The sequence below is a fragment of the Folsomia candida genome, unplaced genomic scaffold, assembly GCF_002217175.1.
Source record: "Folsomia candida strain VU population unplaced genomic scaffold, ASM221717v1 Fcan01_Sc007, whole genome shotgun sequence".
NCBI classification, from domain to species: Eukaryota; Metazoa; Arthropoda; class Collembola; order Entomobryomorpha; family Isotomidae; genus Folsomia; species Folsomia candida.
In genome coordinates, this window is record NW_019091199.1 from 6,985,476 (window position 1) to 7,003,359 (window position 17,884).

General features: G+C 35.9%; 4 protein-coding genes and 1 non-coding gene across 8 annotated transcripts; 3 read left to right on the plus strand and 2 right to left on the minus strand.

Annotated features, from left to right (window-relative positions):
• The first annotated feature begins 188 nt into the window (after nucleotides 1–188).
• Nucleotides 189–3,158, plus strand: LOC110852304 (F-actin-capping protein subunit beta). The gene is made up of 8 exons (XM_022100339.2): nucleotides 189–467; nucleotides 684–794; nucleotides 877–1,088; nucleotides 1,156–1,295; nucleotides 1,365–1,409; nucleotides 1,481–1,530; nucleotides 1,593–1,701; nucleotides 1,778–3,158. Exons 2-8 carry the CDS (start codon nucleotides 792–794, stop codon nucleotides 2,062–2,064), a joined length of 846 nt encoding a protein of 281 aa, XP_021956031.1. The 5' UTR covers nucleotides 189–467; nucleotides 684–791; the 3' UTR covers nucleotides 2,065–3,158.
• Nucleotides 3,159–3,277: 119 nt separating this feature from the next.
• Nucleotides 3,278–6,840, plus strand: LOC110852139. 4 transcript variants are annotated; one of them, XM_035853594.1, is made up of 7 exons: nucleotides 3,278–3,787; nucleotides 3,869–3,996; nucleotides 4,095–4,448; nucleotides 4,535–5,396; nucleotides 5,475–5,614; nucleotides 5,693–6,030; nucleotides 6,475–6,840. In XM_035853594.1, exons 2-6 carry the CDS (start codon nucleotides 3,951–3,953, stop codon nucleotides 5,851–5,853), a joined length of 1,563 nt encoding a protein of 520 aa, XP_035709487.1. In that variant the 5' UTR covers nucleotides 3,278–3,787; nucleotides 3,869–3,950; the 3' UTR covers nucleotides 5,854–6,030; nucleotides 6,475–6,840. The 4 variants fall into 4 exon arrangements, with proteins under 4 accessions (XP_035709487.1, XP_035709489.1, XP_021955818.1 ...); XM_035853596.1 differs by having other exon boundaries at nucleotides 6,488–6,840; XM_022100126.2 differs by having other exon boundaries at nucleotides 5,693–6,067; nucleotides 6,475–6,826.
• A 926-nt stretch (nucleotides 6,841–7,766) lies between these two features.
• LOC110852491 (fez family zinc finger protein 1) lies at nucleotides 7,767–10,740 on the plus strand. Its single transcript, XM_022100579.2, has 5 exons — nucleotides 7,767–8,146; nucleotides 8,219–9,155; nucleotides 9,237–9,393; nucleotides 9,484–10,203; nucleotides 10,283–10,740. The coding sequence occupies exons 1-4, from the start codon at nucleotides 8,138–8,140 to the stop codon at nucleotides 9,488–9,490; spliced, it is 1,110 nt and encodes a 369-aa protein (XP_021956271.1). The 5' UTR covers nucleotides 7,767–8,137; the 3' UTR covers nucleotides 9,491–10,203; nucleotides 10,283–10,740.
• A 4,061-nt stretch (nucleotides 10,741–14,801) lies between these two features.
• On the minus strand, nucleotides 14,802–14,884 carry Trnal-cag. Its single transcript has one exon. It is a non-coding gene; the product is annotated as a tRNA-Leu (tRNA).
• Nucleotides 14,885–15,656: 772 nt separating this feature from the next.
• LOC110851896 (26S proteasome non-ATPase regulatory subunit 4) lies at nucleotides 15,657–17,677 on the minus strand. Its single transcript, XM_022099828.2, has 6 exons — nucleotides 17,504–17,677; nucleotides 17,245–17,385; nucleotides 17,034–17,166; nucleotides 16,527–16,965; nucleotides 16,296–16,451; nucleotides 15,657–16,223 (listed from the first exon to the last, which is right to left on the minus strand). Exons 1-6 carry the CDS (start codon nucleotides 17,527–17,529, stop codon nucleotides 15,961–15,963), a joined length of 1,158 nt encoding a protein of 385 aa, XP_021955520.1. The 5' UTR covers nucleotides 17,530–17,677; the 3' UTR covers nucleotides 15,657–15,960.
• Nucleotides 17,678–17,884: the final 207 nt, after the last annotated feature.

Sequence of the window (17,884 nt, forward strand, 5' to 3'; positions counted from 1 at the left end):
TTGAATTGATAATTTGATCAGGTTTTGAACATTTAGCAAAAAAAATAAATCTCGCAAAAATCGCGAAAACGAGTATTGAACAAAGACGAACATCGACAGCGGAGTCATCTTTGCACTTTTTGTGAAATCTGGCCGAACTAAAAGGGGGTTTGCGGTGCGAAAGCTTAAACTCGACGACGGAAGTGAGATCATAATAGTTGTCAAAGTATTATTTTCGTTACTGGCATTTAACAGCAGCAGTATTGGCTGACCCTACCCATTTACAACACTGTCAAACTTTTGTTTCTGCCCAGTGCTAATTAATTAATCGCTAATTAAGAGTGTTTCCTTACCAGAGGATATTATTCCGATATGCAATAAGTGTTCGATTTGGTAACAAGATTGGAAGAAAGCCGGCTACTTTTTGTGTGGACGGGATAAAACAAATATTTACCAAAGTTTGTAATTTTTAGGAGGAAATTTTACAGGTAATTTTTTAAAGAAATTTAACTCGTTTTTGTTAATGTTTGTGATAAGTGATGTTCTTGTTGTGTGCTTGGGTGTTAAGCTAATTTAAAGTGTGCTGTTTGTTTACTGTGTTGCTAATTTGTTAAAAAGTTGTATGAATATTTTGCTTGCAATTTGTAATTTACACATTTGACATTCTGTAATTAATAGTTTAATTGTTTAAATTTCAAATTTAGGTTACTATACTGGACAAGTCCATTTCCAAGAGTGGAAAGGGCAACACAAATTAGTAGAAGAGCAATATATGATATAATATTCTCACGTACTTTTTAAAAGACATAAAAATGGTAAGTTTCTAAATTATAAGATTTGATTTCATGCTTTTACTTTTCAATATGTTTCAATTTTTTAAATCAACTCTAATTATAGACAGAGCAACAGTTGGACTGCGCCCTTGATTTGATGCGGCGATTGCCACCTCAGCAAATAGAAAAGAATTTGAGTGACCTGATAGATCTGGTGCCTGACCTTTGCGAAGACCTCTTATCTTCTGTTGACCAACCTCTTAAAATCGCACGAGATAAATTATTGGGGAAAGACTACCTGCTCTGCGATTACAATCGAGATGGTGATTCCTACAGGTGACTAATAGTTAATGACATTAATAGTTTGATGAACTATACTTTAATCGTTATACTAATTTTTTAGATCTCCATGGTCTAATACTTATGATCCCCCTTTGGAAGACGACTCATATGCCCCAGCTATGCCCACCGAGAGACTACGGAAGTTAGAAGTTGACGCAAATGCTGCGTTTGAACAATATCGTGAAATGTATTTCGAAGGAGGTATTAAGAAAATGTTTTAATTAATTTACGAGTTTGTAGCATTGCTAAAATTTGTGCATAATTTTACAGGCGTGTCTTCGGTGTACCTTTGGGATTTGGAGCATGGATTTGCTGGTAACTTCATACATGAAATAAATATAACACGACACGATTCAGTTTTGGCTAACAAAATTAAATTTTGTTAGGTGTGATACTAATAAAAAAGGCTGGCGATGGATCCAAGAAGATTAAAGGGGTACGCTATTATCATTGTGTCTTGATTACGATGTACTAATAGTAATGTTCGTGGAATTGTAGTGTTGGGACTCTATTCATGTCGTCGAAGTAGTTGAAAAATCCACGGGTCGTTCTGCCCATTACAAATTGACGTCAACTGCCATGCTTTGGTTACAAACTAGTAAACCAGGTATAAAATACTTTGACGAAGGTTCTTGTGGCGATTTGACTTAAGTAATCAAGATTCAAGTGTATTTTTCTATCAGGTTCCGGAACGATGAACCTTGGTGGAAGCCTTACTCGGCAAATGGAACAAGATTCACCCATAAGTGAAACCTCCCCCCATATTGCAAACATTGGTAAAATGGTGGAAGACATGGAAAATAAGATTCGATCCACCCTTAATGAAATCTACTTTGGGAAAACTCGCGACATTGTGAACGGGTTAAGATCAGTCAATTCCTTGTCGGATCAGCGAAAAAATGCCGACTTGAAGAAAGACTTGGCCCGAGCCCTTATTACGAGACAAGCTAATAAGGGAGATTCCCAATAATAATATAATATAAAACTACTATTTTCTCCTCCAATCTGATAATGGCTTATCAAAAAGTGTATAATAGTAATATAATGAGTTATTGACCAGTGCTTTACGGCACACTTTGTTCATTTTGATGCAATATTTGGTATTATTATTTTATAATTTATTGTCGAAATGAAATATTTATACAAAAAAAAGAAATCCTAAACTTCAAGACTTTGCTTGTCGATGCAAATTGTACAACTAAATGTAAAACGTTACTAAAATGTTTACTGATTATTAAGTTTATAGGCGTGTGTGTAATTTAAAAGCAAATTCCTACTACAATTTTCACACTACTTTCGTAATTTATGAGTTACCAGTGTTTGTGTTTTTAGGGTTAAGTTTGGCTTTAATAATTTCGCGAATGAGTCAGTACTAATATACCTGCTAATTATTAATCATTAATTACATAGGATTATTAAGTATATTAATGAAGTCTTCTACATATATAAACCCTACCTTACTTTAATCTCTACGTCTACCAAAGTGCTCAAACTAGAAAGAAACCGAATCGAAATACTGAATTCCATTTTGAGCCAAAATTAAAATATTATGTATTTAAATAGGAATAACTTGCTCAAGAAGTACTTTAAAATGAAATTCGTGAAAATCTTCTTGTCTCCAAATTACATAGTGTAATTAAAAACTTGCTAAAAATTGTATCCTAACTAACTTAAAATCCATATCAAGTCTGATTCAACATACTAATTTGAATTGAACAGTTTTCATAATTTTGTAATCTACTAGCTTTCCTGTAAATATACGATTGCATGAGTACCTAAAAAAACCCAATATAAATTATATGAAATCTTGAAAATCAACCACACTCCAAAAACATTTCTACTGCAATTGTACGTAGATCCGACTGTCAAATCTTTATATGTAAAAAGTATACAGTATACCAATTAATAATTAACTTAATTATAACTAACTTTTCTGTACAGGTTAATTATACAGTTTTCTAAAGTAAGAATAATATGTAATTGTAGCAAGATTTCTTTATACTACATATAGATAGCTAATTTAGTTATTTAAAAGTGTTGCTTAATAATAAAATATATAAAGTCGACAAATTTTCTTCCAATGTTCTATCATTTACAAAGTTGGTTTATGGTCAATCCCAATCCATAATCCAATCTTTAACATTGGGTAATCCGGATTAAAACCCAACTCTGCAGTTACATAATATAATGCGTGCATGTAAAGCATTTATTTTAATTAAACATAAAATCAACCACTGTTTGCATGACATGTCATCATTTTCATGGAAAAAGATCCCAGATTTTTACTTTTATTTTTTACCACCCCGGGTTTTGCGCTACCCGTGTTGTTTTCCTACCTAATTCGATACCTTAATTCAATGGCCTCTCAAATGGTCGTCATGGAAACGGTTCGTCAAAACAAAGCGGAAGGAAGTGCTTTTCATGTACAAAATTTTCTGGAGAGAAAAAGCCTGAATGATTCCCAAGGGAGCAAAATATGTAACAAATCTCACTTAGCAAATCGAACACGACACTTGATGCTAATTTTGAGCCCACCAAACAGAGGGAAAAAAGTACTCACGTTATACTTTTCTTGTTATTTACTGCCAAATGGTATTAAAATTCAGGAATAATTAAAAACTTCGATAACCTCATCCCGGTGTTTTAAGAGCGACGATAATTGCAATTTATCAGGTCGTAAAGAAATTGCGTGCGTAAGTAAATTATTATAAAGGACTTTGTAGGATAAATACATAATTAATTAGTTGAATTACAATTTTTTACTATTTTTACAGTCAGTAAAAGCTTAACATTAGTGAAAGGGAGTAGAAATTTGGAAATAGTTATTTAAATTACACGGCACCGGCCGACGACGCCATGAGCTATGCGAGAAAAACGTCCCCACCACCGATGTGGAGCAAGGGTAACTTTTTACAATCTAGATCTAGTGATATGTTAAATGATAAGCAAGTTGATATGTATTTTGTCATCCAATTTTAATGACGTCCTTGTCTTCACCAGCATCATCCCAAGTCCCCGAGAAGAATCATATGACTGAAAACTATCGAAGGATGAAAACCATTGCGGCAGACGGACAGAGGAAGCGATTCGAACCTTTGAAGGCCCGATTTGTTCCCGGAGTTACAAAAAATGATCGATATGCTCACGTCCCGTCTAAAGTGGGAGCGTTTTTGAAAGGAGGTCAATCCCTGATACCTCCACAGAGATCATTTTCAGACGAACTTGCAAACCGCAGGGTGCAACAGGGTCAAAAATTTGTGGTAAATGGAGGAGGACCAAGAAATAGATCTACACCACTCCCACAACATGGACAACAGCAGTATCATCAGCAAAATGGGAATGGAATAGCACATGGTACTGAATATTAATAAGGATAAATATTTAGCTTAATATATGCATGTGAAAGTAAAGTTTTATTTTCATAAACTTAATTATTGCAGGGCCGGCAGTAAATAGATTATCTCGTAGTTCAATAGACCTGAGGTCACAGACCAGCCAGTCTGGATTTAATCATCCCCTGCAACGTCAAGGTTCCATTAGTGCTTCTGGAGACGGATTTCACGAATTCCCAAGTGTACAAATCCTACAGCCAAATCCTCCCGATGAGTCGATTTACAAATGGAAATTCAATGATGAAGATGAACTTGTAAGGAATGGTGGTGGTGGTGCTAATTTTCATAGCAGTCAACACAGTCTGCCACCACAAGCCCATCAACCACATTGCCATCGTGTCGAATACCTTCCTTGTGACGGGATATGTGCTTCGGAAGAAACGATCGTTAATAATCCTGACAGTGCTCGATCCACTTCATCCCGAACTTCGCGAGGATGTAATACAGAAGAGACGAGAATATTTCCGGAAGCAAAGATGCAGCAACAGCCATACCACTTTAGAGGGATGACTCTTGGCGCACACGACGCCCAATCGAGCAACGACCTTCGCCCTAATAATCAAAACTTTTATCAACCCCCCTCCTCCTCGAATCACTTGGATCGATCGCAACAAACAGGAATGACCAGCATAAGTGGTTTCACTAATGGAAATCATATTCCAACAAACGCCCCTGTTTCGCATCGTCGATACCAAGAAAGGCAAGGTGGATCTCTGCAAGAAAAACGAGCCAATGAACGAAACCTTTATCCATTTAATGGCGAAGGGAATGGTGTCAGCGTCGCGGACCAAATGAGAAGTTTGAGTATTCGTGACCAAGAACGACATAAGGAACGGCTGCTGAAATCTAACAGTTCTAGAGACGTTGGTGTGGGTGGAGATGTTCCTCACACGTTAGGAACTGTTCCAAAGTAAAAATTATTTTAAATTTCTTGTTAATTATGTTGTGTAATTTGTTTATAACAATAGTTGAACTTTCATTTTATAAGGTACTTAAAACAACGTCAAAAGGAATGGCGAGAAGAAGAGGTAGCTAAGCAAGAAGCGGAGCAAAATTCTCACATTCCAAATGGCTATGTCCTCATGTCCGAAGATGAGCGGATGGATAACTTGAGACAATTTCGAAAAAGTGAGCAAAATAAAATAAAAATAGCCAAGATCGATGATATTAATTAATTAATGCTATCCTTACCCTATGTAAATACAGGTTACGAAATGTTGATTGCTGAACTGAACAGAATCCCCATTACTGTCGATACAATGCGTGTTCGAACTCACAAAGCGGATATAGAAAAACAGCTCACACGCTTGGAGGAAGCCATGAAGACGTTTTCGCGACCAAAAGTATGGGTCAAAGTGGATGACTGACACCTAGTGCTTATCCATAATGCAAATAGTTCCATCCCGACTATTACCAATACAACAATTCCTACATTCACTCCAACCGCAACCCAGTGCACCTAGAAACATGTCCATATAAATAATAAAATATAATGAAAATACTACTGTACAGCTTAACTGTGTACCCAAATCGAATAATATTTTGTACAGTACCAGTCATTATATGAATCTTACTTGATATGTGATTCACGCATGGAATTAATAATGGGCGTACTCACGACAACTTCTTATTTCGCATCGCAACTCATTTAGCAAACTTGCGAAAATCAAAATATTTCTGTCGTGAGGGGATTCGCAAAATATGACTTCGCAAAACTCTCTTATCTCGCAAATCTACTGAAAAACACCTATTTTGGTATTGTTTCCATGGATTTCTGTAATTTCTCTTGCAGAATTACTTTGCGAAATAAGGACATGCTCAATTGCTGGGTAAATTTGCGAAAAAAAATCCCATGGTTTTCCAGCAAAATTTTTGCGAAATCTCGCATATCTCGCAAAACTTCGCAAGTTATGTTGCTATGCTCAATTTGCGAGATATGCGAGATATGCGAAGGTTGACGTGAGTACGCTCAATAACAAAGATTATAGTGTGTGTATACAGATTTGACTCGAGGTATATACAAATATTTTAATATGTACTACTTACTACGAGAAGGGATTATATGCTAATTAATTATATTAATTGCATATTATGCAAATTATAGTACGGCAGACTAATTTATGGTGCCTTCGTCAATCTCTTCGTATAATATCGTGCATTATTTATTACAATATTTGTAAGTTCAGTAATATATGTTCAACATGAAAATCCACAATAATCATTTTAATTATACTTATAAATTAAAAGTTTTAATTGTTATATCTGTCATGTAATATGCACGTGAAAATATTAACGTTTTATCTGAAACTCAATTTTACCGAAATAAATGAATATAACCAATAATTCTGAATTAATTGATGCTATTTGCACTCGAGGTTCATTTCTTAATTACTCTTATTTTATTTGCTGTAAAATCTCGCGGTAAAAAGGTTTCCACCTGCCCCATACAGTTCGCACCCAATTCCATTCAAAGCTTATGGCAACTTAAAACTTTAGACATAGGGTTTTGAATGGAAGTGGGTACGAACAGTGTGGGCCAGGTGGAAACCTTTTTACCGCGAGATTTTATAGCCAAAAAAACAGGAGTAATTAATGGTTAACTAATCATCATCAAATGCTCGGAACAATCTCAATTTGGTCAGTTTCCAGCCGTGCTCTACCAATGTGAGAAAAGCGTTAACTTAACTTAGGCTTAACTTAACTTAGAGTCATAATTGATGGGGTGATTCCATCTATTTAGTATTTAATACTGCCTCCATATCTAATTCAAAATATTTTAATGTTCATCTCTGTGAATTCAGTTGCAAAAAATAATATGCCAGAAATGGGATTCGAACCCATGCCCAGAGAACTGGACTGCGACCTGAACGCAGCACGCCGAATCAGCCGAACTATTTATTTTTAATTGGCGTACAAATATTCAAAATTTCTAAATTTCTAGACGCCTAATAGAATGAAGTTGACGCCAAACTAAAATAAACTTCAATTTCTAAAATTCTAGAGGCCTAATCGAACGATTTTGACGCCAAAGTAAAATAAACTTCAATTTGGAATTATCTAAAATAGCGGTAGAAAGAATTTCAAAATTCCTTCTGGTAGCTGAGAAATAATTAAAAATGTGGGGTTGTGACGTCATTATTGTGACGTAGGCTTTGACGACACGAGTCTCACGTTAAGATCGCATGCATGAAAGTTATGAATGTGATGGTTAAATTGCCCCATAGTGTGGTGGTGGTTGACATGGTGATGTATTGGAGGGATATTAGAGTAGCGTCAGCCTTTGTTCGTGAGAGAAGAGAGAGAAGTGTGTAAGTAGCAGTCAAGCAAGTAGCAAGTAGCCATTTTGCTCTTTTTAAAATATTCAATTAAATTCTAAATTAATTACATAAAGCAATTTAATTAAAAGTTTTTAGTTATTTATATTCGTGTATTATATCCTAGTAAAAGTAAAGTGTTTTTGGCACAATTTTAGGGCATTTCAAGTCAAGTCCAATAAGACCAGTTTAAGTCCAATAAATAAGTCCAAGTCCAGTTTAAGAACAAGTTTAAGCTCAAGTCCAGTTTTAAGTATACGATTAGTTCAAGTTCAAGTTAGTCCAAGCATAAGCTAACTACGGCACGAGGTCAGATCGAACAAGTCACCAATTGGAGATGATGGAGGTACAAGTGGTACTAATTATTTCAAATTCCAACTCGTACAAGTTTACTTTATTTCCTTCTTTTTCTTCACAGCAAATAGCTGATACTATCGATCAAACCGCGCCCCCGGATCGTCCCCTGGTCCGATCTAATGCTCAAACCTCAATCATTTCTTTGAGCTCCTTGACGCCCCAAGAAGTTGGCACCATAAATTCCCAACTACAAGTACCACGACCATTAAAATCAAGCAGTGCGAGTGAATCTAGTGTAGTGAAAAAATGGATCTGTGATATTTGTGAAAAGAGTTATACGCTTAAGAAGAATTTAAAACAACATTTTGCCGAAAGCCACGTCAAATCAAACAAGTTTAGTTGTAGAAATTGTGAAGTTACCTTTGCCAGGAAAAGATCTTTAACACATCATATAGACAAAGAAATCTGTGTAGTTAAAAAAGACACAAGCGGTAACGACATAAAATTTAAGTGTTCAGTGTGCGAAATGGAATTTGGTTCAAAATTTGTCGTAGATCTACATACTAGACAAAACCATCCAGCCAACTTTTATCAATACACCTGTACACAGTGTGATCGGAAATACAGATCAAAAATAAAACTTAACCATCACATACGTGATATTCATAATCATGTCAAAGCAACATGTTCAGTTTGTGGATTTACGTGTAGACAAATTGATTTAAACAGTCATATCCAACACAAACATTCAAAAAGTGCGATTGAAAAGCAGGACGACAAAGTAGCAGCCATGTCTAAAGCTGAGATAAATAGAGAACGTTACAGAAAGTTGAGATCAGAGCCCGGTGACCTGATGATCAAATCAACTGTGAAATATAGCGATAAGTATTATTTGCACGTGAACAAACTCCAGCGGTTAAGAATTAAAATGCAATCAATTTTAAAACCTGATATCAAGGAACCAGCCATTAATCAACACCATATCAAAGGTTGGGGTTATGTATCGGAGGGAACTGACTGTCCCATCACGTATGAAAAACTAAACGAAGAGGATAAACGTAAATGACATGATTTATGATTCCTTTTTTTATATATTATCGAACATAACTATTTAATTGAGACGTTGTGTATCCAAACAGGTAATTTGCTACAAGTATTCGGGTATGTTTGGCGAGATGGGAATACCTTCGAAATTTTGGAGGTGTACTTCGGCATGTGTGCTGAAGGAGCGGAGGATGGGGCTCGCCAAAAATGGAACAAGGTTTTAAAATACAGTGAAAAAGGGTGCTCAGACAGGTAATAATTATTAATAATAGTCTTAATCAATTCAATTTGTTAGACATTTTAACTAATCATTTTTAACTAATTTTTCATATTCACAAATAGTGAATGATAGCTGCAGGTCACTTTTTCTGCCCCGAAGAAGCATTTTTAGTTGAGGGGTTGATTGGTAGGAGCAAGTGGGTGGTTGGGCAACTAAAGTGGATTTCCCGAAACGAAGCTGGAGGAATCTGCTCTTTGAACCCGAAAGAATGTTACATGTGGTTAGAAGATTTTATTGGACAAATCCAGGAGTCGTTGAAAAATACAAACCGATTTTGGATAGATTTTCCCGGCACTAGTCAAAGCAAGTCAAATATTCCAACCAAAGAAGAAAGAAACGAAGATAAACGTAAAACCCTTCTAAAACAATTACACGACACTGAAGCAGAGTTGGAAGAGGAACGGAAAAATAGGACGGCGGCCGTCAATGCTCACAAAAAGATTGAGAAGGATTACAATGAACTTCTTAGTCAGATGGAGTCCAACAACAAGATGAAGGAGGATGCTCTCAGGCAATTGAAAACTATTCAAGGCCAAATGAAAGACTTGCAACGAGACGCTGAAGAAGCCCGTCTTGGTCGAGAAGAAGCAATTTCTGTCGCCAAAGATGCAGAAAAACGCCTTTAGGGAATTGAAACGGATATTTTCCAACTTCAAGAAGACCTCGCTGCTTCCGAAAGACAACGCCGAGCCGCAGAGCTGAAAGGGACGAATTGGCTGAACAAGGTAGCAACGGCACGAACGGGGGAACACTTTTGGTGGACGAGAAACGTCGTCTTGAAGGTAAGAAGAGTGGTAGAAGGAAAATGCATTAATATAACAGTTTTTATCCGAAATGCTTCAAATCTGTTTTACATTACAGCTCGAATTCAAAGTTTGAAGGAGGAACACAGTAATAATGATAAGTCCAAAGCTTTGAAACGACAATTGGATTAAACCGAGGAGGAAATTTCTAGAGAAAAGGCAATTAAACGCAAATTTCAAAATGATTTCGATGACCTGACCAAGAGTGCAAGACTTGAAAATCAGGAAAATGAGTCCATCCAACATATTAAACCTAATCATAACTTTAAAAAGCAACCTTCTAAATTCCTGGGCCCTTCTAGTCGGTGCGGACTATCAAAAACGGATATCACCAGCTCATTCTTCAAAATAAGTGTCTTGAAAAACAACTAACTTTATAATATGAAACATAATAGAAATTTTTATGTATTATTATACATTTGTTGCGGCCTCTTCCGGGCCAACTGTTTATTTAATTGAACAACAATTAAAAAAAATCTGTTGATGCAAAAATATAAGACCTCATATACTTGCCAATTTATTTGTTAATTTATTTGTCAAGTGTAATTTGCATAGGGCAACCTCGATGGAGCTTAAATAAGTTAGTATTTAAATAAACCGTTGCAAACAAAATGTAGCAAAGAGATGAAAACATACGGAATTGCCTTTGTGACACGCCCACAATATAAGACTTAGACTAACAATTGAACGTATTTCAAACTGAATTTTTGAGTAAACTTTTTTGGTGAATTTTTTAGTTAATTTTCTAGAGAAATTTCCGAGCAACTATCGTAACGCTCCCCCCAGAATCGCCCAATCGCTGAAACGCCAAAAGGACGGTCCCAGAATCGCCGAAACGCCAAAAGGACGGTCCCAGAACGGCCGAAACGAAAAAAGACGCTCCCCTCAGAATCGCTGAAAAGCCGAAAGGACGGTCCAGAATCGCCGAAGCGCCAAAAGGACGGTCCCAGAATCGCCGAAACGCCAAAAGGACGGTCCCAGAACGGCCGAAACGAAAAAAAGACGCTCCCCTCAGAATCGCCGAATCGCTGAAAAGCCGAAAGGACGGTCCCGAATCGCCGAAACGCCAAAAGGACGGTCCTTGTAGCAGCAATTTGTATTCGCGTATTATAAGGCTCTAATTAATAACTCATCGTTCTGGCAAATTTTATAGTATACTACCATTAATATAGAACATGTGAGAATTTAGTTTATATCGATTGCATGATCCCAATCAGAGAAATTATTTAATCAAAAATTTAGCTTCATCCGCTATAGCGGGAGGTTTAAAGTTATGGTGCAATCAGATATACGATCCGTCAATTTTTCATAAATATTTGATCGCATATTATAAGACTCTGACTAACTATTGAACGTTCTCGTTATTTTTATGACAAACTTGAAGAGTTATAGATTATATGGGAATTTTTTTTGCCCCGATTTTTTTAGCCTAGTGGAACGAATTAACCAAGAATCTGTCATGTTATTAATTACCTGCATTTTTAATTATTTTTGATCGCATATTATAAGACTCTGACTAACAATTGAACGTTCTAGTTAATTTTACAGTAAACTAGAATAGTTATAGATTATATGGGAATTTTTTTTGCCCCGATTTTTTCACCCTAACTAGTAGAAAGAAGTAATTAAACATTTGCCTTGATCCGCTATAGCTGCAAGTTTGACTCTGTGGGGGAATGTGAGATATGGCTCCATCAATTTTTTATAATTTTTGATCGTATATTATAAGACTCCGACCAACAATTAAACGTTCTAGTTATTTTTATGATAAACTTGAAGAGTTATAGATTATATGGGAATTTTTTTTGCCCCCATTTTTTTAGCCTAGGTAGTGGAACGAATAACCAAGAATCTGTCATGTTATTAATTACCTGCATTTTTAATCATCTTTGATCGCATATTATAAGACTCTGATCAATAATTGAACGTTCTAGTTATTTTTATGATAAACTAGATTAATTATAGATTGTCTGGAAATTTTTTTTGCCCCGATTTTTTCACCCCAACTAGTAGAATCAATTAATTAAGAATTTACCATCATAATTAGGAGCGGCAAGTTTGAAGTGTGGGGCATTGAGAGACATCCATCAATCAATTTTTTGATAATTTTTGATGGCATATTATAAGGAACTGATTGAAAACTAAACGTTCTAGTAATTTTTATAATATTCTAGATTAATTATAGATTAGTGTGGAATTTTTTTTGCCCCGCTTTTTTCATCCTAACTAGTAGAACGAATTAATTAAAGATTTCACCATCGTAACTAGGAGCGGCAAGTGTGAATTTCGGGGCAAAGTGAGACATGGCTCCATCCATTTTTTAACAATTTTTAAACGCATATTATAAGGAACTGAGTGAAAACTAAACGTTCTAGTAATTTTTATAATATTCTAGATTAATTATAGATTAGTATGGAATTTTTTTTGCCCCGATTTTTTCACCCCAACTAGTAGAATCAATTAATTAAGAATTTACCATCATAATTAGGAGCGGCAAGTTTGAACTGTGGGGCATTGAGAGACATCCATCAATCAATTTTTTGATAATTTTTGATGGCATATTATAAGGAACTGATTGAAAACTAAACGTTCTAGTAATTTTTATAATATTCTAGATTAATTATAGTTTAGTATGGAATTTTTTTTGCCCCGATTTTTTCATCCCAACTAGCAGAAGGAATTAATTAAAGATTTTTCCATCGTAACTACGAGCGGGAGGTTTGAATTTCGGGGCAAAGTGAGACATGGCTCGATCCAGTTTTTGATAATTTTTAAACGCATATTATAAGGAACTAACTAAGAACTAAACGTTCTAGTAATTTTTATGACAAACTAGAGTAGTTGTAGTTTAGTTTTGAATTTTTTTTGCCCCGATTTTTTCATCCCAACTAGTAGAATCAATTAATTAAAGATTTTACCATCTTTACTTGGGGCGGCAAGTTTTAATTGTGGGGCATTGAGAGACATCCATCAATCAATTTTTTGATAATTTTTGATGGCATATTATAAGGCTCTGAGTGAAAACTAAACGTTCTAGTTAATTTTGTGACAAACTAGAATAGTTGTAGATTACTTGGGAATTTTTTTGCCTCGATTTTTTCACCCTAACTAGTAGAACTAATTAATTAAAGATTTTACCATCTTTACTTGGCGCGGGAAGTTTGAATTTTGGGGCAGTGTGAGATATGGGTCCATCATTTTTGAACAATTTTTAAACGCATATTATAAGGTTCCTATTGAAAACTAAACGTTTTAGTTAATTTTATGATCAACTAGATTATTTATCGATTAGCTTGGAATTTTTTTTTGCCCAGATTTTTTGACCCCAACTTGCAGAACGAATTAATTCAGAATTTACCATCATAAGTAGGAGCGGCAAGTTTGAATTTTCGGGGCATTGTGAAAAATGGTTCTAGCAATTTTTAATAATTTTTGATCGCATATTATAAGATTCTGACTAACAATTGAACGTTCTAGTTAATTTTATGATAAACTAGATTAATTATAGATTTGCTGGTAATTTTTTTTTGCCTCGATTCCTTATCACTAATTAGTAGAATCGAATTAATCAAAGATTTATCTTTATCCGCTGCAGGGGGAATTTCGAATTTGCGGGGCAGTGTGAGATATGGCTCCATCAATTTTTCAATTTTTATACAATGCGACCCACACCGCCAGGGGGTCAGCATAAGTCAAAACCATGTCAATTTCTGAAATCCCCGTCCAAAACTACGTCTTAAACGGTGGAAACAAAATATTCGACAATTTTCGAGTTTGGCATCGTCTACACGGTCACACGGTCATCGCACATCGAAATGATGACGATTTCTGAAATCCCCATCCAAAAATACGTGTAAAACGGCGGAAACAAAAAATTCGACGCGTTTGACGGTTGGCGTCATCACCGTGGCGCCATTACCTTATGACCATCAAGGCCCATCTTCGAACTCATCCCGTCCCCAAAAATTAGAAACTCGTTGGCGAAAACCGCCTGTCGAAATTCGAATCCGTTCTAAAGTTATCGTGGAAACGGACGGACAGACGGACAGACAGACAGACAGACAGACAAGACATTTCCATAAAGGGGTTTTCACCCCTTAATAATGTATACATCTTCTTGTACCCATACCTTGTATGGACACATTCATATGTATGCAGCCATAATCTACATTATAAATATTTTCACGATGACAGATAAAAACTTTGTTAGCAAAAAATCTCACCACTTCCATCAACTGAACTATGCAACAAGTGGCGTGAGTGAAATATTACACAACTTTTCTTCTGACCAACCACCATCTCTTGACCTGTCACCCGGCCGTCATCATCATGCACAAGTCATAACTAGTTGTATTAATCTCGTAAAATTTTAAAATCTTTTCCCCCACGATGTGGGGCAAAAACAATCTGCTAATTTCACTTAAATATTTATCCTCCACTATAAAAACTGAGCGAGGGTTTCATAATTATGCATTTCATTCCTGTTTGTAAACTGTTAGGCTAAAGAAGAGTCATCCATTTAGTATCATTTTAATTTGAATCTGCGAATTGCGTTGCAAAAAACGTGCAAAAAAATCTGCCAGAAATGGGATTCGAACCCATGCCCAGAGAACTGGACTACGCCCTGAACGTAGCGCCTTAACCACTCGGCCATCCTGGCAATGATTTGTAAGTTGTATCGGTATATCCAGTGAAAAGAATCCCTCCTCTTCTGGACATGAAAAATTGTGTTCCAATTTTTTTAACAATTTTATTATTGCTCTATTTTGCAAATTCGAGCACATGAACTGCTTCATTTGTTATAAGAGTTCCAAGTGATCCATAATTACATTAGCCGAATTATTATATTATTTAACACCAGTTTATTTTTAAATGGGCGTACAAATATTCAATTTCTAGATGCCTAATCTCGAATGATTTTGACGCCAAAATAAAATAAAACAAAATAAAGGCGCTGCGTTCAGGTCGCAGTCCAGTTCTCTGGGCGTGGGTTCGAACTGACATCAAAAATTTTGTTCAAATTTTTTTTAACAATTGTTGCTTTATTTTACAAATTCGAGCACATGTAAAGCATAAAATAATTCTGTGCTTTACTCGGTTACCGAGTAAAGCACAGAATAGCTTTACTCACAAAAGCTACCAAGTTTAATAAACGTTTCAAAAATTAACTTCATTACCCCACTAAAAACGAAGGATAGTAAAATAGTTTGATATGTAAAAATATATTCATTTTGTGAGATTGTGATTACTTATTAAACATTTTACGAGCTAATTTATTTGAAAAGATGCCAATAATACAAGTAAATTAGCTCGTAATATTTTTAATAAGTAATCACAATCTCACAAAATGAATATACCAAACTATTTTACTACCCTTCGTTATGAAACGTTTCCCACTTCTGACAAAAATTTGTGCATGAAAACTTCTCAAGCTCATTTTTACTTTACTCACTTTATTATTTTGCAAATTAAAATATAGCACATAAATTATGACGCTTTCAATTAAATAAGTAAACCAGAACTTGACCAAGATCAATATAGTTTTAAATACTATTATTATTATTAAACTATTTTACTACTGCTTTTTTCACGCAACATTCAGAAATTTTGATATTAGGAGCTTATTTCTAAGAATTTTGTAAATGATAACCGGATGTTGTTAGAATTTTGCGTTTTGATTCGCTAATAATATTGTTATTATTATGAAAGTAGAAAAAGAGGGAGTAATCTCTTCTTTTACTTCTTTTTAGAACCGGAACCTCCAGATTTAGGATCTCCTGGTTTCTTAGAGGCGGCTGCAGCTGGTGCTGGTGGATCTGCCTCTTTTTTGGGCGAATTAGATGATGGCAGTCCTTCCAAGACTTGTTGGAGATAATCGGCATCTGCTAAACCTTCGTCCGGAGTTGACACGACTTGAGTCGGTATTTCGTCGACATCCATTGCCTCCTCGGATGAAGCTTCCTTTTTTACAGCGGTCGGTTTAGCTACTTCAGTTGCAGCTAAAGTTTGAAAATAAGACAAAGTTTAGTTCATTAACGTTTAAACGTGCGTGTGAATCTTTATCCAATTACCATCCTGCATAGACATTTGCATAGCGTACGCAATCTGCTCTTCTTCGGTCATGGAAGAAAAATCTGGTGCACCGCCGCTCGAGGAGCGTGGAGCTCCGGCTGGATTATCAATTGACATTTGCAAAGCTTGTTCCAACATTCGTTCCTCGTTGGAGGCTAAAAATTAAGGATTAAAATTAAACATCAGCTTCCCATTTTAGTTCAATTCAATGAATAAAATAATCAAGCTACCTCCTTCCGTCCCAGATTCGGGATTATTCCCACGCGACTCGGCCTCTTGACGGGCACGTTGTTCCTCCATTGAGACTCGGAGTGCCAACGCCAGTTCTGGATCGTCGCCATCCATCCCAAAGTCATATCCTCCGGCGCCAATGCCTGGAGCTGGCCCGCCGTCCTCTGTCTGCAAAATTGGAGATTGAACGAGAGCATCTGTCAAACTTGGAGAACCAGCCACGGTCAAGAGATGACTTCCAGTCCCGTCCTTTCCATTCAACGTTTCAATAAAGGCATTTAGCGACGCAGCATTTCCTTTCTCTTCCCCGAACGATACGACGTCCACGTTAACTTTCTCTTTCTTAAGTCGTTTCGCCAACCGGACCAATTCAGCTTGGTCGACAGCGTCCATTGGGCTACCGACAAAGACGATGATTCTCATCTTATGATTCTTTCCCTATAGACGGAGATGACATTAGTTTATGGTCGTTAAAAGTAGTAGGCTTTCATCCAGAGGTAACTCACCTGACGATGTTTAAGAGCTAGATGTGCTACTCGTAGACCAGATAAAAGCTTGAGCTCCCCTTGGGGTTGAAGAGCAAGCAATTTCGAAATTAGTTTATTCACATCAGTCGTTAGAGTCGTTAGTACTTCAGAACTATAAATATGTAAAAAAAAGTAGTGGAATAAATGTAAATTATCACAGAACTGGTAATGCCTTTAACTAATTATTTACCTTGCCATCGTCAATAGTCCAACATTATTCTCGGGGTTAGAACGAGTTTTACTGTGACAAACGATACTCACAGCATCTTGCATCGCAGCTAATCGCGTCGGTACGAAATCTCCATTGCGCATAAAGTCGCTGTCATCGACGCTAAATTATAATTAAGGCAAGAACAAATTTATTAAATCAATGTAAGAACTAATTAAAATGAGGTCGAAAAACAATTGAAATAACTTTTAGTAAAAGAATGACTTGAACTTTAACTCACCAGATCATTGTACTTTCTAGAACCATCTTGACACTTAAATCGTCACTTCTCCGTACGACAAAATTTCCAAAAATAGGAAAATTAGAGCAGGAATACTGTTTTCCAAAAATCTAAAATCTGCAGAAAAAAAGAGTAGAAATTACTGAGTTGATGACGGATGCAAAAATCAGTAAATTTATATTTCCCTCAAAATCTCACCATGCCCGTTCTCTGTACAAAAAACTTGTCTCATTTCAGGAATCTCATTTCATTTCACGAATTGAAATATTACAAGAAATATTTAAATTTCTGAAATACAAACAAATTTTCCCAACTAAAAATTACGTGAAGTGAAAGTGCATGCCCTTCTTTGACAGCAAAAAACATTAACGATCCATTTAC

Excerpts from the sequence above, each read along its gene's own strand:
- LOC110851896 (XM_022099828.2), bottom strand. The coding sequence starts at position 17,529 with ATGGTTCTAGAAAGTACAATGATCTG. Across the intron at positions 16,966-17,033 it reads TAGCTCTTAAACATCGTCAG|GGAAAGAATCATAAGATGAG; the intron begins GTGAGTTACCTC and ends CTCCGTCTATAG. Across the intron at positions 16,452-16,526 it reads CGAATCTGGGACGGAAGGAG|CCTCCAACGAGGAACGAATG; the intron begins GTAGCTTGATTA and ends CTTAATTTTTAG.
- LOC110852139 (XM_035853594.1), top strand. The coding sequence starts at position 3,951 with ATGAGCTATGCGAGAAAAACGTCCCCACCACCGATGTGGAGCAAGG. Across the intron at positions 3,997-4,094 it reads ACCACCGATGTGGAGCAAGG|CATCATCCCAAGTCCCCGAG; the intron begins GTAACTTTTTAC and ends TGTCTTCACCAG. Across the intron at positions 5,615-5,692 it reads CTTGAGACAATTTCGAAAAA|GTTACGAAATGTTGATTGCT; the intron begins GTGAGCAAAATA and ends ATGTAAATACAG.
- LOC110852304 (XM_022100339.2), top strand. Across the intron at positions 1,410-1,480 it reads TTTGGAGCATGGATTTGCTG|GTGTGATACTAATAAAAAAG; the intron begins GTAACTTCATAC and ends AAATTTTGTTAG. Across the intron at positions 1,531-1,592 it reads GATCCAAGAAGATTAAAGGG|TGTTGGGACTCTATTCATGT; the intron begins GTACGCTATTAT and ends GTGGAATTGTAG.
- LOC110852491 (XM_022100579.2), top strand. Across the intron at positions 9,156-9,236 it reads ACTAAACGAAGAGGATAAAC|GTAATTTGCTACAAGTATTC; the intron begins GTAAATGACATG and ends GTATCCAAACAG.